General features: G+C 42.6%; 1 protein-coding gene across 2 annotated transcripts in view; it reads left to right on the forward strand.

Moving 5' to 3' along the window:
- The first annotated feature begins 5,544 nt into the window (after positions 1-5,544).
- The window catches only part of NAALADL2 (N-acetylated alpha-linked acidic dipeptidase like 2), a 1,211,675-nt gene continuing 1,199,961 nt past the window's right edge, over positions 5,545-17,258 (forward strand). The window contains exon 1 of one of the 2 annotated variants that reach the window (XM_084847509.1): positions 5,545-5,748. In XM_084847509.1, the coding sequence (XP_084703635.1) occupies positions 5,694-5,748 (55 nt within the window). In that variant the 5' untranslated portion in view covers positions 5,545-5,693. Of the gene's footprint in view, positions 5,984-17,258 lie in introns of both variants that reach the window. The other variant, XM_084847508.1, reaches the window with a different exon arrangement.

The following is a 17,258-nucleotide window of genomic DNA, read 5'->3' on the forward strand; positions in this document are numbered from 1 at the left end:
CACACCAAAAATTATTTTAAGGTATGCAGGAGACAGGAAAACAAGAACTGACTGTCATTAGGAATATGTGTAGCATGCTTGAGGCATGCCATTGCTTGTTCCTTTTTACTATATTGTGCTGAAAGATTTTTGTTCACAATTCCCTTTCCCTCCTTGGATGCCAGGTGTTCGAATACAACATGTTAAATGCCCCTCCACCCCATAATGCTCTCCCCAGCAAGATCTGCCTGGCACCAACATTGTCGCATTTTTGGTGCCAGGTTAAGATTTTCCTCTATTTCCAGGCATTTGGTGGCATATGATGGGCTGTTTAATGGATCAGTCAAATTGTTTATGGTTGTTACTGATGTTTTAATTGTTTTTTGGGGGTGGTTGGATTTTAATGGATTTTGTATGTTTGAAAAATTTTGTATGTTTGAATTATAATGTAAATCACCTTGAGTCATTAAAAAATAAAAAAGCAATATACTGGCATTACAGACATAATAGATGCCACCAACCAACCATCCTGTTTTGAGTTTCAGCGGCATATTTTATACAATTTTAATATTATTGATGATTTAATAATATTTTTTACATTTTGTATATTTCTATTTATAGGCTTTAATTGTACAAGTTTTAATGTTGTAAAGCTGCCTTGTGTCCCAGTATTGGGAAAAAGGCGGGATATAAATATAATCATAACAACAACAACAACAATCCCTAATTCCTTATTTCTTTATGTTTTTTATTTATATCCCACCTTTCTTCTACCATGGAACTCAAGGTGGCTTCATGTGGTTCCCAAGTCATCTCCCCTCCAAGTACTGACCAGACTCAGACTTACTTAGCTTCAGCAAGGTGGCTGTCTCATGTGTCTTCAGGCCATGCCCTGGGACCTGTCCCTTTAACTCTCCCACTGAAATAAGTGGGGCTTTAAATCTAAATCTTAAAAGATGCATTTTTACATGCACTTTGGAATGTTTTCCAAGGCAAGAATCTACACTTTAGTTTGGGAGGTGCATATCCAGTCAGTTTGCCTTGTCTGAGTGGGGATTCCCATCCCAAGATCAGCTTTATCCCACTGACACCACCCAGGCTTGTTTCCGTCCATAATAATGTATGTGCCTTACAAACCATCTGAGTGTTGGCTTCTCCCCACTATTCATACTAAACCAATATGACAGAAATGAGCTATTCTCTCTTGTTCAAACCTGCTCAGGTGTGGTCTGTACTGGCTGTGTCAGATGAAAGATTAAATTCTATCTTGAAATCAGATTCCTCCACAAAGAATGTGTCTCTTGGAACTCTGCAGTGGCTGCTATGTAGACTGTGGGAAACATGCAAAAGGAGAATAGGGAACAATTCCCACAGTGGATTCACCTATGAAGAGGGGAAGATTTGCAATGGAAGCTTCTCCTTCCTGCTTTTAATTTTTTTCCCAAGAAGCAGTGGGAGAAACTTGGCCACCACTGAGGATTTGCATGTTCCATTACAGTTGGATGTCACTTGGGAGGGATTTTAGCTTGTGTTTGACTCTCCCACTGAAATTGGTGGGACTTTAAAATCCTGTCTTTTGACTGGTTTGTGCTCACTGAGTGCCATCAGTCTATCTCATTGTTGTAAGGTGCCTTGGGAGGACTCCTGCCTTGAAAGGTGGTCTATAATGAGATTAGGCCATCTGGTTGTGGGATTGATTACTGGATGTATTTTATCTATGCTTATATGTTTTCATTTATGCTTAGGATTTTTTCTACAACTTAGGGTTATACGTTTGGGTTTGGGGTTTTTTAGCCATCTGAACAGTTATAGGGCATTGCATGCACACTTGGATGAATGGAACATTATCTGATGCAGCCAGTTATTGCTTTTGCTCTTTATTTCTGATGATCCGATCAGAACGATAACCTTAAACCTGCTGCCTGTTTGGGACACTTCACTGCATCACTGAATTGGTGATGTTTGCATCGGGGGGAGCGTAACAGTGGACACTGGTGCCTCCAATTTTGGTGAATCATTTCTGGGCTTTCAGTTGGAAACCCAGAATAGATTCCCAGCCCTGCTGAAATTGGAGCCACCAGCCTCCACTGGAGTGGAATGTATGGATGTTTGTTGCATCCCTTGAGATGTATGGTTCTATCAGAAGGACTTATGTATCCTATATAAACCTCTCCACAGGTTCTTCAGAAGCCTTTTTCCAGGTGTCCCATGTTCAGTCGTTAGGTGTAGGGATGTGAGAACCCACCCCCGTCCGGGTTCTCTGGGTGCCTGTCCAGCCCCTGCCCCTGCTCGCCAGTCCCCGCAACATGCTCAAGCCCTTCCCCTGCTCAGCGAGCGGCCTGCACTCACCCTGGCGGCCTTGTTGGGCTCCATGGTCACCATTTTTTGAAACATGAAATGGCAATCGCAAAATGCGCATATTTGCTTTATGCATGAAATGGCACATTTTTGCGAAAATGTGCATTTTCATGCACACACAAATATGCGCATTTTTGCAATCACCATTTTATGTTTCAAAAAATGGTGACCATGGAGCTCGACGAGGCCACCAGGGTGAGTACGGGCCCCTTGCCAAGCACAGGCAGGGGGTGAGAGGGGGCAGGGTCTCGGTGAGTGGGGCGTGGGGGTTCAGGCACAGGGGGTTTCACCAGATTCCCAGATGGAATCCGGCACTCGCACCCTCCTTTGTTAAGTGGCTGTCTGTCTACTGGAGAAAGTGCCTTAAATTGTGGTGACACCCAAATAGTGGAACTCTCTCCCTAGTCATGTTTTCCTGCCACTGTAGCTACCGCAACCTCTCAGGCAGCAGCAGGAGCAGTTGTATAGTGGAGTCAGAGTTCAGTGGACATGGCATCCGCAGCTTTTTATTAGCTGGGATGCTGAAATCACCTGCCACCCGCCTCAGGCTTTCCTGCTCCCTCTTGAGTTTAGCTGCAATCCTCCCCTTAACTGGGGCAATGGTTTTCCCCAGAAACAATATATTGTTCCCTGTTGTAATACAAAGTATATGCAGGGTGGCTTTGTCTTGAATAGACAATTAATACCCATTAGCTTCACAAAAGACCTGGCGATGAAAACAGCTGGAATTGGTTTGTTGATGTGGATCATCCACACAGCAGCCTGCATTTTTGGACTTGCCTTGGGGCCTTGGCATTGGGGACTGTGACGATGACTGCCTGCACTTCTAAATTTACATATGCACCACTGACCGGGAGAAGTCTGCCCTGTTCTCTTGTGCTATCAATGGCATTTGGGACCACCTGGTATGGCCATCTACTGCTATTCTCTTTGACGTTGTTACTTGATGGACCTGCTGTTTTATCTTATTGTTGGTTTCATTGCATTTTGAAAGCTGCCTTGATGCCAGTGAGTGAACTAGTGTTGTGTAGTGCTTAAACACTAACCATTAAAGTGTCAGAGTAGGACCTTGGAGACCCAGGTTCAAACCCCAATCAGACATGACGTTTTGGTCAGTCACACCTTCCCAGTCTAACCTACCTCACAGGGTTGCTGTGAGATTAAATGGGGGTGGCAGAGAACCTTAAGCTCCTTGGAGGAAACATGAAATAAATAAACAGAATGCAGTGGAAGGTGGTGGCTCTGATTCTGGTGGGGCTCTGGAGCCACTCTGGATTTCAGTTAGAACCAGCCAGAACTCTAAATGAGCTATCCAAGGTGCTTAACTCTATCCCCAAAATAGGTCCAAAACCTACCCATCAGAATGCCTTTGATTGTTCATTTTTGCAAAAGGTGGGCTACGAATTTTATAAATGTGCGTGTTTGCGTGTAAAAATAGGGGATGTCATAAGAACTCTGGGGGAACCAAGAATGCCCCTTTCTCTTGTCTCAGACTATAATTATTGCAGCCTGGGGAAACATTCTGCAAGTGAAAAACAAAACAAAAACAAAGAAAAAACCTTGAAATGGTTCTGCTTCTTCCTTCATTGCATATAAGAACATAATAGCACTCAGCCTTTATAATTAGATGACATTTTACAGAATGCTCTAAATGGGAATAAATGACTTTTGCCACACATGCAATGTAGTATTTTACTGTGCATATTAGTTTAATATGCAGGGTATTTGCACAATAAGGTTGTAAGTCTGTTTGCATTGCTCCAGTTGATAGCTCTGTAAACGCCAAAATAAAATAAATCTTAGGGTTTGGTTTAAAAAACCCAATTGCTCATTACCAATTTACTGCACAAGTACATTTCAACATGCTTGATATTCCTGCAATGTGTGGGGAAAAAGTAAATATTTTCTCAGAACACAAACTTGCGACTCAGATAAGATTATCTTTGCATTGCTGTCCTTGGGCTAAAAAGGAGAAGGGTAGAAGAACCACTTTTCTTTTCTTTTTTTTTGCTTTGTCTTGTAATGCTTTGTCTCCTTTTCTAAGGTTAGAGGCAAAGCATTCTTGCAAATGAGGTACAGAGGTAAATCAATCTTTTTGGAGATAATCATTGCAATAGATTAAGTTTTCCTCTTGGGGCAGAAACTTTAGGCCTCGGCAGGCTATCTTCTGTTAGATTCTGTTCCTGGGGTGTTGCAATGCTTTCACTCCATCCCGTCTACATTAGAGGGCAACATTAACAGCCAGGACCTGACATCTGTCTCTCAGCTAGGGACGCTGGAGAAATTCGAGACAGACTAAAATGAGCTTGGATTTCTAAGAATCCAACCTGCAGAATCTGCTGCGGAGTGAACCCCTTAGGCCTGGTGGAGCCCAGGGACTTTAAACAAACAAACAAACAAACAAACACGCACACTTCCCCAAAATTTACTCACACTTATTCATAGGAAAATATGCACGTTTCTGCTGAGGAAAAGCTGAATGGAATGGAGGCAATGTGCTAAATGTTACGTACTGATGTAAATTACGTAAATTCTTACAAAACCTCTTATGTAATTACCTGAGTATTTTTTCCGCATGAAAAAATTGGCATCCGTCTCTGAGGGGATAATGGAACAAAAGGCATCTGACATTTCGTGAAACACAGACAGGGCGGATTTTACACAGTCCGTACGTCCCTAGTCTCAACAGGGCTTTACTAGAGTCACCTTCTCCAATCTGATGCCCTCCAGATGTGTTGGATGACAACTCTCAACTGCACAGTTGGAGCACTCTTGGCACCATTTTGCATCATTAGCTCCAGACCTGCTGTCCTTGTGGGGCAGTGTGTGTGTGTGTGTGTGTGTGTAGAAGGATAATATCTACCAGCAGAAAATGGTGGCAAAATTTTCAGAAATTTTTTTGCAAAGTGGCCTTCATTTCATAAGGAGAACGAGGAAAGGAAAAACTTCAGAAACACCTCCGGTGAAATTTTAGCTTTGCTCTACTTGAAATCCAGTTGTATTTTGCATTTTAATCTGGAACATATCTAAGAGAGGGCCTTAACCCTTCCTATGAATGTTTCCCCTACCTTTATGGAAATTTATTTGCCTGCCCATTGAAGTCTAGTTGTTGTTTTTCTATGAAGTTCAAATTCTGGTGCTTAAAAAAAACAAAACACCCCCCCCCCAACAGTCACTAGAAATCCAAAGCCGTCAGTGTTCTGACTTGTAGCACTGGCTGCTAATAATGAACCTTGCACAAGCAGCTTTCTGCTTAAAAGTGAAAGTAACAGAGGAGAGGATTAAAACAGAGAAAGTGAGAGAGAGATTGAATAGGAGGGTCCAAAGTAAGACAACTGCCGTGTTGTCCGAAGCACATGCTAATTCAGCGGAGGAGATCAAAGGATGTGATGTCACTTTATGGAGAAACAGGTCAGGTGAGCCTAGGTAACTCAGGAAGGCAGGTTGCTAATTATTCTCAGAAGAAAGTAAGGTGTACGGTTACATTGCTGCAGTAGGAAGTCGGGAGGTCAAACTTTCCCAGTAACTGACTCAACTGGGCACTGCTGCCTGGATCCTTCATAAAGATCCCACTGCTTGTCTCATACCTACTATATTTTGAAAATGGGAGAGAAGGAAATGAGCTTCCCAAATCCTCCCTTGCAAGGTAAGTTTGTGCAAACGGCGAGATCACCGTTGTTGTCTGAGAGGAGCAGGGATTAGGAGTAAGGCAGTTAATGTTCAGCTTTCTGCAACTACAAGTAGAAAGCTGTCTGTCATACCTGGTGGAGCATTGCCTTTGCATGTGGTTGTGTTTGTGGAGAAAGAGGGGAAATCCCAGTCCCTCCGTGCAATCCTTTTATGTTTTTTTTCTTCTTTTTTTTCTTGGAAATGCTGCCTTGATTCAAAGGAGTGTGTGGAAATGATCCTGCAGTGTTTTAACAGGGCTGGAAATGTGCCAGTATTGGATGAAGTTCAACATTAAATGTCTAGTTACTAGTGGAATTTGCAGGCTGTGTTTGATGGAGGCTTGTTATTGTAGTAGTTGTTGTTGTAGAGGGGAGGAGCATGCCAAAAAAGTTTATTTTCCAATTAGGAAAAAAGCTCATGGGGACATAGTGTAACAAAATCCAGTAAAATATGGACACTTGCAAGTTAAATGGTTCTTCTATCAGTGAAATAAATACTTTGGCCTATAACGAAGTAACTGTCATTAGCAGAACAAGTCAGCCCACTCCGAAACATGTTTACATGGTAGTAATCCCCACTGAGATCAGTGGGATCAACTTCCTGGTCAGTTAAGCTGAGGATTGCGGCCTGTGTCTCAATATCTGCAAGGTCTAAACAGTTTGGAAATGAGAATTGCTAGGGAAGTCAGATGCAGAAAAAAATATTAAAGGAACCTTAGTTGAGGTGGAGTAAGAAGCATAACGCTTGGAGAAACACCACCATGTATTGCCATAGAAAGTGAAGATGAAGGTAGTTCTAGAGCGCAGGAACACCACAAAGGATAAGGTCACTTCAGCATACGGTATCGATTGATGGCGGCATGTGTTAAAGAATCATCACAGATCAAGCACCACAGAGAATTGTGTAATAGCATTTTGTTGTCTCTGAACCATACAGCATAATCCTATGCAAGTTCATTCACAAGTAAGCCCCAACAGGGCTTACTCCCAAGGAAGTGTGCGTAGGATTGCAGCATTATTTATGTTATTGCTTTTGGTTTTGCTTTGGCCAGGCAATTCTCTACACTCCCCGCCCCCATCGCTGTAGCTTTGCCATGATAATCGAGTTTGATATGCCCAACAAATGCTCAGACTGATGAACACATGAAAGTTTTCCTTTCTAGTACCTCTTCTTGACTGGTTTGCTTCTTGTTATCATGGTGAATGTATCTGATCTATATGCTAAGCAGCACTTGTGAGTGTATTGAAAAAGAGACATCAGAAAAGGAGGCCCTGCAGTTCTGTTTAATGTTCCCATTTCAAAGAGGCTGGACAAGACCATTTTGAGAAAAAAATGCATATGGCCTGGGAACAATCCTGCTTCTTTGGAAGTAATAATTCAGCCTGGCAGAAAATAGTCTTTCTTTTCCCAACTTGTATTGCATTTCTAGTTCTTTCTCCAGGATGTCTCTGAGTGCCTCAAGCAATGAAGCTTTCTTGAGAGATGCTAATCCATCACTTCACAGATCATACTCTTTTGGATAACCGCCCTCAATTATTCTTTCCACTTGACTCATTCCACCTCTCTCCTTAATCTCTTCTAGGTGTGTAACTGAGAGTGTATCCCAGCCATGGAGAATGTTTGTGTCTTCAAAGCCATTTTATCCTATGTAGTTGTTTGGCACAACTCCTTGGCAGTCAGAGAGGGATGAGGAACGTTCTTGGATAATTTATTTATTAATAGAGGCTCTGCACCTGTAACAGCTGCATAGCAGGCAGAAATCAATAAGGGAACCATTTACCAGCATAAAGTAGCTTTCATGTTGATTTCTGTCCCTCATATAGTTTTTTAACGCCTAGTTCTCGTTGAGGTGGTAACGCCACGTATGGACTGTGCCACTTCAGATGTGGTGGTGGTGGTGTTAAAATGCTCCTCTATATAATGGTGTGTTTGGACATGATGTTAACACCCAGTTCTTGTGTCATCTGAACCTGACAAGCTGTGATTAATATGCTTTGTCTGAAACAAGTCAAATTCAATCTGTGGTTTATGAAGCTGGTTTGTTTCTACAAACTGTAGTTAAGACTAACCTCAGTTTAGGGTTTCGACATAATGATAGACTGCAGTTGATAAAAATGGAAGCAAAAGCTTCCAGTCTCCTCACAGCTGGATCAGAGGAGGAGAGAGGAGGGGCGGATGCATGAACCAGGGTAGAGGCTAGGCTAGTTTATTGTGATGTCCAGTGCCTTCCATATAACATTCCCTCCGCATATATATATAAAAAAACTAGCATTACAAGGAGAAGGGTAGTCTAAAACCCTTCTTCCTGACTTCTAGTTTTCTATGTGAGGGGACACTGAATGTTTTGTTTGGAGAAGCATTTCATCATTTGAAACCCTCGCCTGAAGTTAGGGTATAAATCCCTAAAATAAAATAAAAAGAAATAGGACTAGTTCAGGACTGTCACAGCTTTGCAGTGAAGATTAGGCCAAAGGCAAAGAATATTTTACATCCATAAGTGCGCAGATACTGTAATTAGGGTTCTACTTATTTTGTGAAATCTATTCCGTTTGTATTTTGCGGATTGTCAGGTGTCTGTCATTCCATCATCTGCTCATTGATGGAATTAGATTTTCTCAGTTTTGCAAACTTACATCGATGTGGGAAAGTGTGCACTTCAATTCCCAAAATCCACATGTTTGAGCTTTAGCCTATGGGGAGAAATGCACATTTTTGGTTGGGTATTTTCCCCTTTGTATTTTTTGTATGACTGAATTTGCATACAGTTCCTGAAAGTAAACACCCTGTCTGCATCTCCAAGTTTCTACACAACTTAGAAAAAGTTAATCTTCTGCAGAATCTGCCAATCAGATTCATAGATATTCAAACCTGTTTGAATCTGGATTTCTCCAACATCACACACACACACACACACACACACTGGCAGAAGGAGGTTGAGTTTATACTACAGTTTGTTTAGTTCCTCCTCCATTTCCTTGGCTAGTGGCACTAAGGACTGGCACCAGCTGGACTATATAGATTACGGAGGCATCTGTCTAGGGCAGTGAAATTCAAAGGGCAACCCACCCACCCTCCTCAAAAGTAGGGTTGGCGGAGAATTTCTCCCCGAAACTTGTTAGGGGGGCCGAACACGTTGGCGCTCGGCCCCCCGAAGTTTCGGGGAGAAATTCTCCGCCATCCCTAGGATAATGGCGGCCCCCATAGGGAGCCGCCATTCCCGTTCCTTATTTGGTCACCATAGTCTACGTAAAGATTTACGTAGACTACAGCAACTAAATAAGGAACGCGAATGGCGGCTCCCTATGGGGGCCGCCATTAGCGTACGCGCTTTTTTTTTTTTTAAAGTCACCTGTGATAGGCTATGTGATGATTGACGTAGCCTATCACGGCTGACTTTGCAAATCTAGCCGTGATAGGCTACGTGAATCGTCACGTAGCCTATCAGGGGGTGTTGTGTTTTTTTTTTAAACTTTCGCGTTCGCAGCCGGGGCGAGGCGGGAAGCCTCCTCCCCGGCCTGAATTTCAGCTGGGGCGAGGCGGGAAGCCTCCCCCCCAGCCTAAATTTTGGCTGGGCCGAGGCGGGAAGCCTCCCCCCCCCCCGGCCTGAACTTCACGGGGGGACCAGCGAAGCGCCTCCCCCCCACCGCGAATGTCCTTCGAGGACAGGTAAGTGACTTTCGTCCACCCCTACCAAAAGCAGCACACAAATCCAGACTGTTGCTATCGTGTTCTGGGAACAAAAGAAATGATCGGATACATACTTCAGTGCTTGACTAGGAATTATTTATTTGTATATGTTTTCATTTTTTTAAAAATCCCTGTCTGGCAAAACAGGGGCAAAAACATAGACCGGTGGAATTAAAAAAGCAACAGGAAAATTTAGCTTGTCTTTCAGCTTAGCTCAGTTTAGACTCTGGATTTCTCCAACACCTGTAAACTACTTCAGACATGAGCTAGAAAAGCCATGAACCTAGCTTGGAACTCTTCGTTGTTTCCTCTTTTCTAGTACCCACTTATGTATTCATTTATTTATTACATTTCTATACCACGCAATAGCCGAAGCTCGCTGGGTGGTTTACAACAATTAAAACCATAAAATACAACTTGATAAAACATCTTATAAAAGTTTAAAACTACGGTATCAAACCAAAATGAACAATAAAAACCAAAATAAAACCTAACAGCACTGCAAAGATTTAAAATATAGTAACACTTCCAATGAGAACTTCCCTCTGTTAAAGTGTTGGAAGACTCCTTACACAGAACGTTACTCTTCACAGGACACTCTAGAAACACAAACTATTCTATTAATGTCTCTTCCCTTTGCCCGTTGCTTCCATTTAAGGTATTTATTGGGGACCAACATCTGTGTATGGTTAACTGCTTTGTTTTTCATTCCCTATTGCACTATGTGCATGATGAATAGTTCATCCTGACGTTGTTTGCTGCTGACAAAAGCGGTGATTATTGCATGTTTGTTTATGCATTTATTATTTGTACTTAGAGTCACCTATAAAACAAGTTACTGTACAACTCAATGTACAGTATTTTTTTTAAAAAAAGAATATTACTATGCAAAAATCTAAACACAACAGTAAAATCAACACAATAAAAATACAGAAGTAAACACAAAGATCAACATTGGTGAAACCCAATCTGATTGAATACAGTAAAAAAAAATGAGATGCTACAACTAGTGATAGGCGAACTGACCCTGAGTGAGTTTGTTATTTATTTGGAATGTAATGAACCCAGCCATGTAGGCTTGGACAAGAGTTTTCCCTCAAAGCAAACTGTCATTCTGTGTAAACTGAGCCACGTACAAGGTTATGTGATTATTATATAAAGCTCTAAGCGACTTGGGACCAGGATACCTAGCAGACTGCCTTCCGTTATATTTATTTATTATTTATTTATTGCATTTATATCCTGCCTTTTTTCCTCTTGTAAGGAACCCAAGGCAGCTTACATTCTTCTCCTTGTGCTCTCCATTTTATCCTCACAACAACAACCCTGTGAGGTAGGTTGGGCTGAGAGTCTGTGACTGGCCCAAAGTCACCCAGTGAGCTTCCATAGCCGAGTGGAGCCTAGAACCCAGATCTCCCAGCTCCCAGTCCAGCACTCTCACCACTACACCACGCTGGCTCTCTTATATATACCCAGATGACATTTATGATAGTCAGAGGAGGTCCGACTGATCATTTCAAAATGTATGGAACAACACCATGAAGAACCTCATTGATGGGCCTTCTCTGGAAAACCCTCCCCCAAGCAGTTTGGGAGGCAGAAAATGTAACATTTTTTAAACACCTCCTGAACACACCTTTTCACACAGGCTTTCTCTGGGCTGTAACTGCTGCTGGGTGTTACTTGGTATTTCTAAATTTTAAAACTTTTAAGTTTTTTTTCCCCAAGTTGCATTTTATGGTTTTAATTATGAACTGCCCAGAGAGCTTTGGCTATTGGACTGTATAAAATGTAAATAAATGAATAAAGAAATAACAAACAAGCTCTTGCACAAGCCTGATATTTATTTATTTATTAAATTTATTAATCGCCCATCTGACTGGTCACCCAGCCACTCTGGGCGATGTACAACCCACCATAAAACAATTTAAAACAATAAAATTTTACCATAAATATTTTTTTTTTTAAATACCCTAACCCACCCCAAATGCCTGCCTGAACAACCAGGTTTTTAATGCACGGAGGAAGCTCATTAAAGAGGGGGCATGACGGAGTTCCCTAGGGAGGGAGTTCCACAGAGTGGGGGCCACCACAGAGAAGGCCCTCTCCCTCGTCCCCACCAGTCTAGCTGTCCTGGCTGATGGGACAGAGAGAAGGTCATCTGAGGCTGATCTTGTTAAGCGGCCTGTCTGGTGTTGCTGGAGGCGCTCCTTAAGATAGGCTGGGCCGGAACCATATAGGGTTTTAAAGGTCAAAACTAACACCTTGAATTTGGCCCGGAAAACAACTGGTAACCAGTGCAACTCCTTCAGCACTGGAGTGATGTGATCTCGCCGGCAGCTGCCTTTAATCAGGCGAGCCGCCGCGTTCTGTACCAGCTGCAGCTTCCGAACCGTCTTCAAGGGTAACCCCACGTAGAGCGCATTACAGTAGTCTAAACGAGAGGAGACCAGGGCATGTACTACCGATGGGAGCAGATGGTCGGGAAGGAAGGGGCGCAGCCGCCGTATCAGATGGAGTTGATACAGCGCTGTCCGGCTGACAGCTGACACAGCTGATATCAAAATGAATCTTGGGAGCTGCAGTTTGGAATTGACTGAGTAGTGTCTTCTTAGAGTTCAAGCTGCAGCTGTGGCAACAGCAATGAGGGAAGCTGCTAAGGAGAGTGTAGGATGACAAAAATTTTTTTTGGGGGGATGGGTGTTGTAGCCAAGTTCTCTTCCTTCTTGCAGAGCCAGAACAGCAGTGGCAAGGAGGGAAGCAGCCTCAGATCAGGCAAGGAAAGGGTTAATCCAATCAATGGAAAACATGCACCGAAATGGCATTGTTTAAATGCAGACTGCACATGCTCAGAGGCCCGCAATCAATTCTGAACTTAATAGTGAATTCAGAAACTGCTGGTCCAGACTTGCTAAAAAGGAGAGCATTATGAGCGGGTGAAGTTTGACCAGTGAACCAACTAATTATGAAATTCGGTGGCATCACTAGCTAAAACCAGGGATGGGAGAACCAGGGATGTTCAAGTTACCCCCATTTTTGTTTGCAACATGTTTTTTGGTTTATTCAAATGGAAGCAGTGCACATTTCAAATGGGAAAAGTGTACTTTTATGTGCACATTTTTCAAAGGTGCACACTTTTCTCCCATTGATTAAAATCTAAAAATGCATATATTTATTTTTAAATGTGCATTTTGAAGTGCACATTTTTTTTGCAATGTGCATATTTAAAAATATGATCACTAATTTAGGAATGCACAAACATTTTTTTAAAATGCTTTCTTGTTCATATTTGCATCTGGGGTTGTGAATGGGACAAGTTCGGATTATTTGTGGACTGAACTGAAATTCTCGTACATCCCTAGCTTAAAGCTGGCCAAGAGAAATAAAACAAAGAGTTAAACCACCAATGTATAAAAGGGATTCAAATTGTGAAGACATAAAAGGCTTGAGAGAACAAAAAAACTCTTAACTCAGTGGCAGAAATAAAACAACGTTGATGCCAGGTGAATTTATCTGGGGAGAGTGTTCTGTAACTGGTGGGCCACAATGTAGAAGGCCCTCTCTGTAGATGATCTTAGGGCAAGGGTAGGCCCATATTGGTGAAGGTGTTCCATCACGTACCAAGGTACCATGCCACAAAGAATTTCATAGCTCTTTAATGTTCCATACAACCCACATTATGAAGCTTGTTGATGGTCTACAAAATAATGGCTTGTGTTCATGACAAATGATTCATGACGGGTATGTGCACAGCCACTTATTTGAAAACTTCCAATGAATAACATTGCTTCCTGGCAACTGGGCAGGCTTTAGAGAAGCTGTTGTGTTTTCACATACCCCATTTTGTTCATGAGGCTCTTAACAGAATTCTGTGTTTCAGGGCCAAATTAAATATTCCCTTAAATACATAGCATGCAGCTATTTAGCTTTTTTCCTTAAATAATTAAAGGAGTGAGAGATCTCTCCCAGACATTGATAGCAGCCAGAAGCTTTGTTTTCTTATTCTTGGCTTTGCATGGTTTTCAGCAGATACCAATTTGACCCCCTTTGATGCTCTAGCCCTATCTGTCTGTGCCCTTTTATTCTCAAAGTATGTGGATATACTAAATTAATATTTGAAAATGTGGACCTAGTTGTGTTGTCATGATTATAAGAACATTAGAAGAGCCAATGCTGGATCAGACCAAGGGTCCATCTACTCCAGCATTCTGTTCACACAGTGGCCAACCAGCTGCCTACAGGAAACCCACAAGCAGGACATGAGTGCAACAGCTCCCCCCAGCCCATGTTCCCCAGCAACTCGTGTGCATCGGCATACTGCCTCTGATACTGGAGGTAGCATATAGCCATCAGGACTAGCAGCCATTGATAGCCTTCTCCTCCATGAGTTTGTCCAATCCCCTTTTAAAGCCATCCATATTGGTGGCCATCGCTACATCCTGTGGTAGTGAGTTCCATGGTTTAACTATGTGCTGTGTGAAGAAGTCCTTCCTCTGATCGGTCCTGAATCTTCCACCAAATCAGCTTCATGGGATAACCCCGAGTTCAAGTATTATGAGAAAGGGAGAAAAATGTCTCCCCATCCATTTTCTCTACACCATGCATAATTCTGTAAACCTCTACACCAAAAATCTCACATCCTGCAAAGTAACGGTCTTGCAATGCGTTTAAACATACCTTGTGCAATATTTTCAAAGCACCCTGTTCATCTTTGCCTACTAGTTTTGTCAACGTAATTCCATAACCATCACTCCTTCCATTAAAATTCTAATCTCTCTCCCTGCCCTCAAAGAATGTACACTACCCTGTGATATGATAATGGAAAGCAGTATTTAAATGTTATAAATAAATAAATAAATAAATTCTTAAGAATGAACAGGGCCAGCACACGTGCATTGATAACGATCATCCCATTTCATGAATGTGTATCAAGTCTTTAGACTGTGAGCTTTCAGGCTGAGCCTTTCTGTTTTAGCCCACTGATTGCAATTAGCAGCATTCACTGTATGAATAATAATAACAACAACAATGTATGTATTTATTTATGATTTATTTATTATGCATTGACATGATTATCCTATTCCACAAATATGTGTCAGGACTTTAGATTGTAAGATCTGTCTACCTGGGCAGTTTTAGTCCTTGGGCAGTATTAGTTGTATGACTGTTACCAAAATAATGATGTAGTTATTAATTTTCTTATTTATTTAAATATGTTTAGGCCACCATTTGGGTCCAGGCTTCACAGGGCGGCTTCCATACAAAACATAAGAATATAATATATACAGTGCATAATCATAAAATATATTTTAAAGCCATCACTTAAACAGCATAAAATCCAGTAAGCGCAAGCATGATTACAGCAACATGTGAGCATTGTGTTGTTAAAATCAGCTAAAACACTTTTAAAAACATTTCGGCATCATTTCAGACTAGAGCTAGCAGCACCATGGTACCTCTTTAAGAGAAAGCAGCTTAGAATTAATGGGTATTTAAGTCTGTTTAAAGGTCTGGATTGATGGGGGTGATACACACCTCCATTGAAATGGAATGCTATATTCTAGGGATGTACGAAAGTCACTTACCTTTCTGTGGATTATGTTTATGGTGGTGGGGGGGGAGGCGTTCCGTCCCTCCCCCCCTGGAATCCTTGATGGGGGGGAGGCGATCTGTTCCTCCCCCCCGGAATCCTCGAACGGCCAGCTGTGCTCCGCGGCAGATCCGCGGAGCAGCTGGCCAGGCCCAGGCCAGAGCTGTCTGCAGCCGGATTTCCGGCCGCGGAGGGCTCTGGGTAAAAAAAAAAAAAAAAAATCGCCTACGCAAATGGCGGCGGCTGTGGCCGCTGTCATTTGCATTCCTTAATTTTGGCCGTCTTAGTCTACGTAAATATTTACGTAGACTATTACGGCGAAAATAAAGGGGAACGCAAATAGCGCCCGCTACGCTATTTGCGTTCCCCTTTATTTTCGCCGTAATAGTCTACGTAAATATTTACGTAGACTAAGACGGCCAAAAATAAGGAAAGCAAATGGCGGCGTCCGTAGCCGCCGGCTTTTGCGTATGTGTGTTGTTTTTTTTAACCCACTCTTGATAGGCTACGTAAATCTTTATGTAGCCTATCATGTCTCTGTTAAAAAACAACAACTAAAAACCTCCAGACTACAAATGGTGGCGGCGGTAGCCGGTCGGAAGACCAGCCGCCGCAGATGCCGCAGCCACTGCCAGAGCCGCCGCCGCCCGGAACATCCGCTCCAGGTAAGTCTCGTCCTGGGGGGGGATCCGCAGGGGGGGGGCGGAGGGGTGACAGGCCATTCTGCAACAGATTTCGGGCGGCCGAATGCACTGGCATTCGGCCTCACCAAGATCCGTGGCAGAATTCTCTGACATCCCTACTATATTCTGATTTGGGAGTTTTTCCCATTCAATTCATGTTGCAATATTTTCATCCAAGAGTGCAAAGTATGGTTTAAGAGTGCTGTTTATTTAGGCTTATCTGTTAAGACATTTTTCTTTTATTTAGGCAGGTCATATAGCCTTATATAACCTAGTCTGTTGCGGGGAGGGGGGCGCTTAATTTGTTGGTGCTGCGTATTTCTTTTGTTCTTGCATTTTTAATTGCATTTTTCATGAATTTGTTTTTATGTTCTGTTTTAAATAAGTTTTCCTTTATAATCTGGGTTTTATTGTTAGCTGCATTGAACACCATTTTTTTTTGGTAGAAAGTTGGGATGTTAAATTAATTAATTAATTAAAGGTTGCTGGCACACCTTTGTGAAACTACCTGGGGCAGTCCCATTTTCCATCTTGATCTAAGAGCAGTGAGGCCTGTCACATGACTTCAGTCCAGGGCTGTCTCCAACTTTTGGAGAGCCCTTGTAGCTTAGGAGGCTCCATAACGGTTTTGGGATGTTAGGGCGAAGGCATGGCCAAAGGGACGAAGGGTATATGAACTGTGTACCACCCACAACACCTGTGTGTCCAGCCATGTGAATGGGGCCTACCCACATACCAATGTAGGCTTCTACATGGAAGGAAGGATAGAGAACGACCTGTAGTTCTCCTTTCATGGAGCAGCCCTGCATGTGTACATTGGTATATGCGCAGGACTATTTCACACAGCCACCTGATGTGTGGATAGTGTTGCTAGTATGTACATCATCAGCGGAGGGCTAGGGCCTAGCTGGTACAACCTCTCAACCACTCACTCGTACTTCTATCATTGTGGAAGGTCGTGTGAACACTCCTCAGTAGATTGCAAATACAGCCTGTGCATGTTCGAACTACACAGGTAGGCATTAGGGTGGCCTCTTATGCACTGTCCCCAAAAAGGAAATTCTTCATCATGAAAGAGGACACTGATTTGCATAACATTTGCATCATACAGATTTCTATGTATAGGTCCGCATTTTGGAAGAACAATTGTTATTTAAACAGAAATATGAGACCTCTCACCAGAGTGGAGAAGACTGACTAGCTGACCCAGTGTGCTTGTTCAGTCTGCTGTCCAGATGCTATAACTGTTGATGGGCAACTTCAAGGGCCCTCCAGTACTTTCTAATGGTTCT

Source organism: Heloderma suspectum, chromosome 3 (genome assembly GCF_057233095.1).
Source record: "Heloderma suspectum isolate Gila_16-S chromosome 3, 16-S_ref, whole genome shotgun sequence".
NCBI classification, from domain to species: Eukaryota; Metazoa; Chordata; class Lepidosauria; order Squamata; family Helodermatidae; genus Heloderma; species Heloderma suspectum.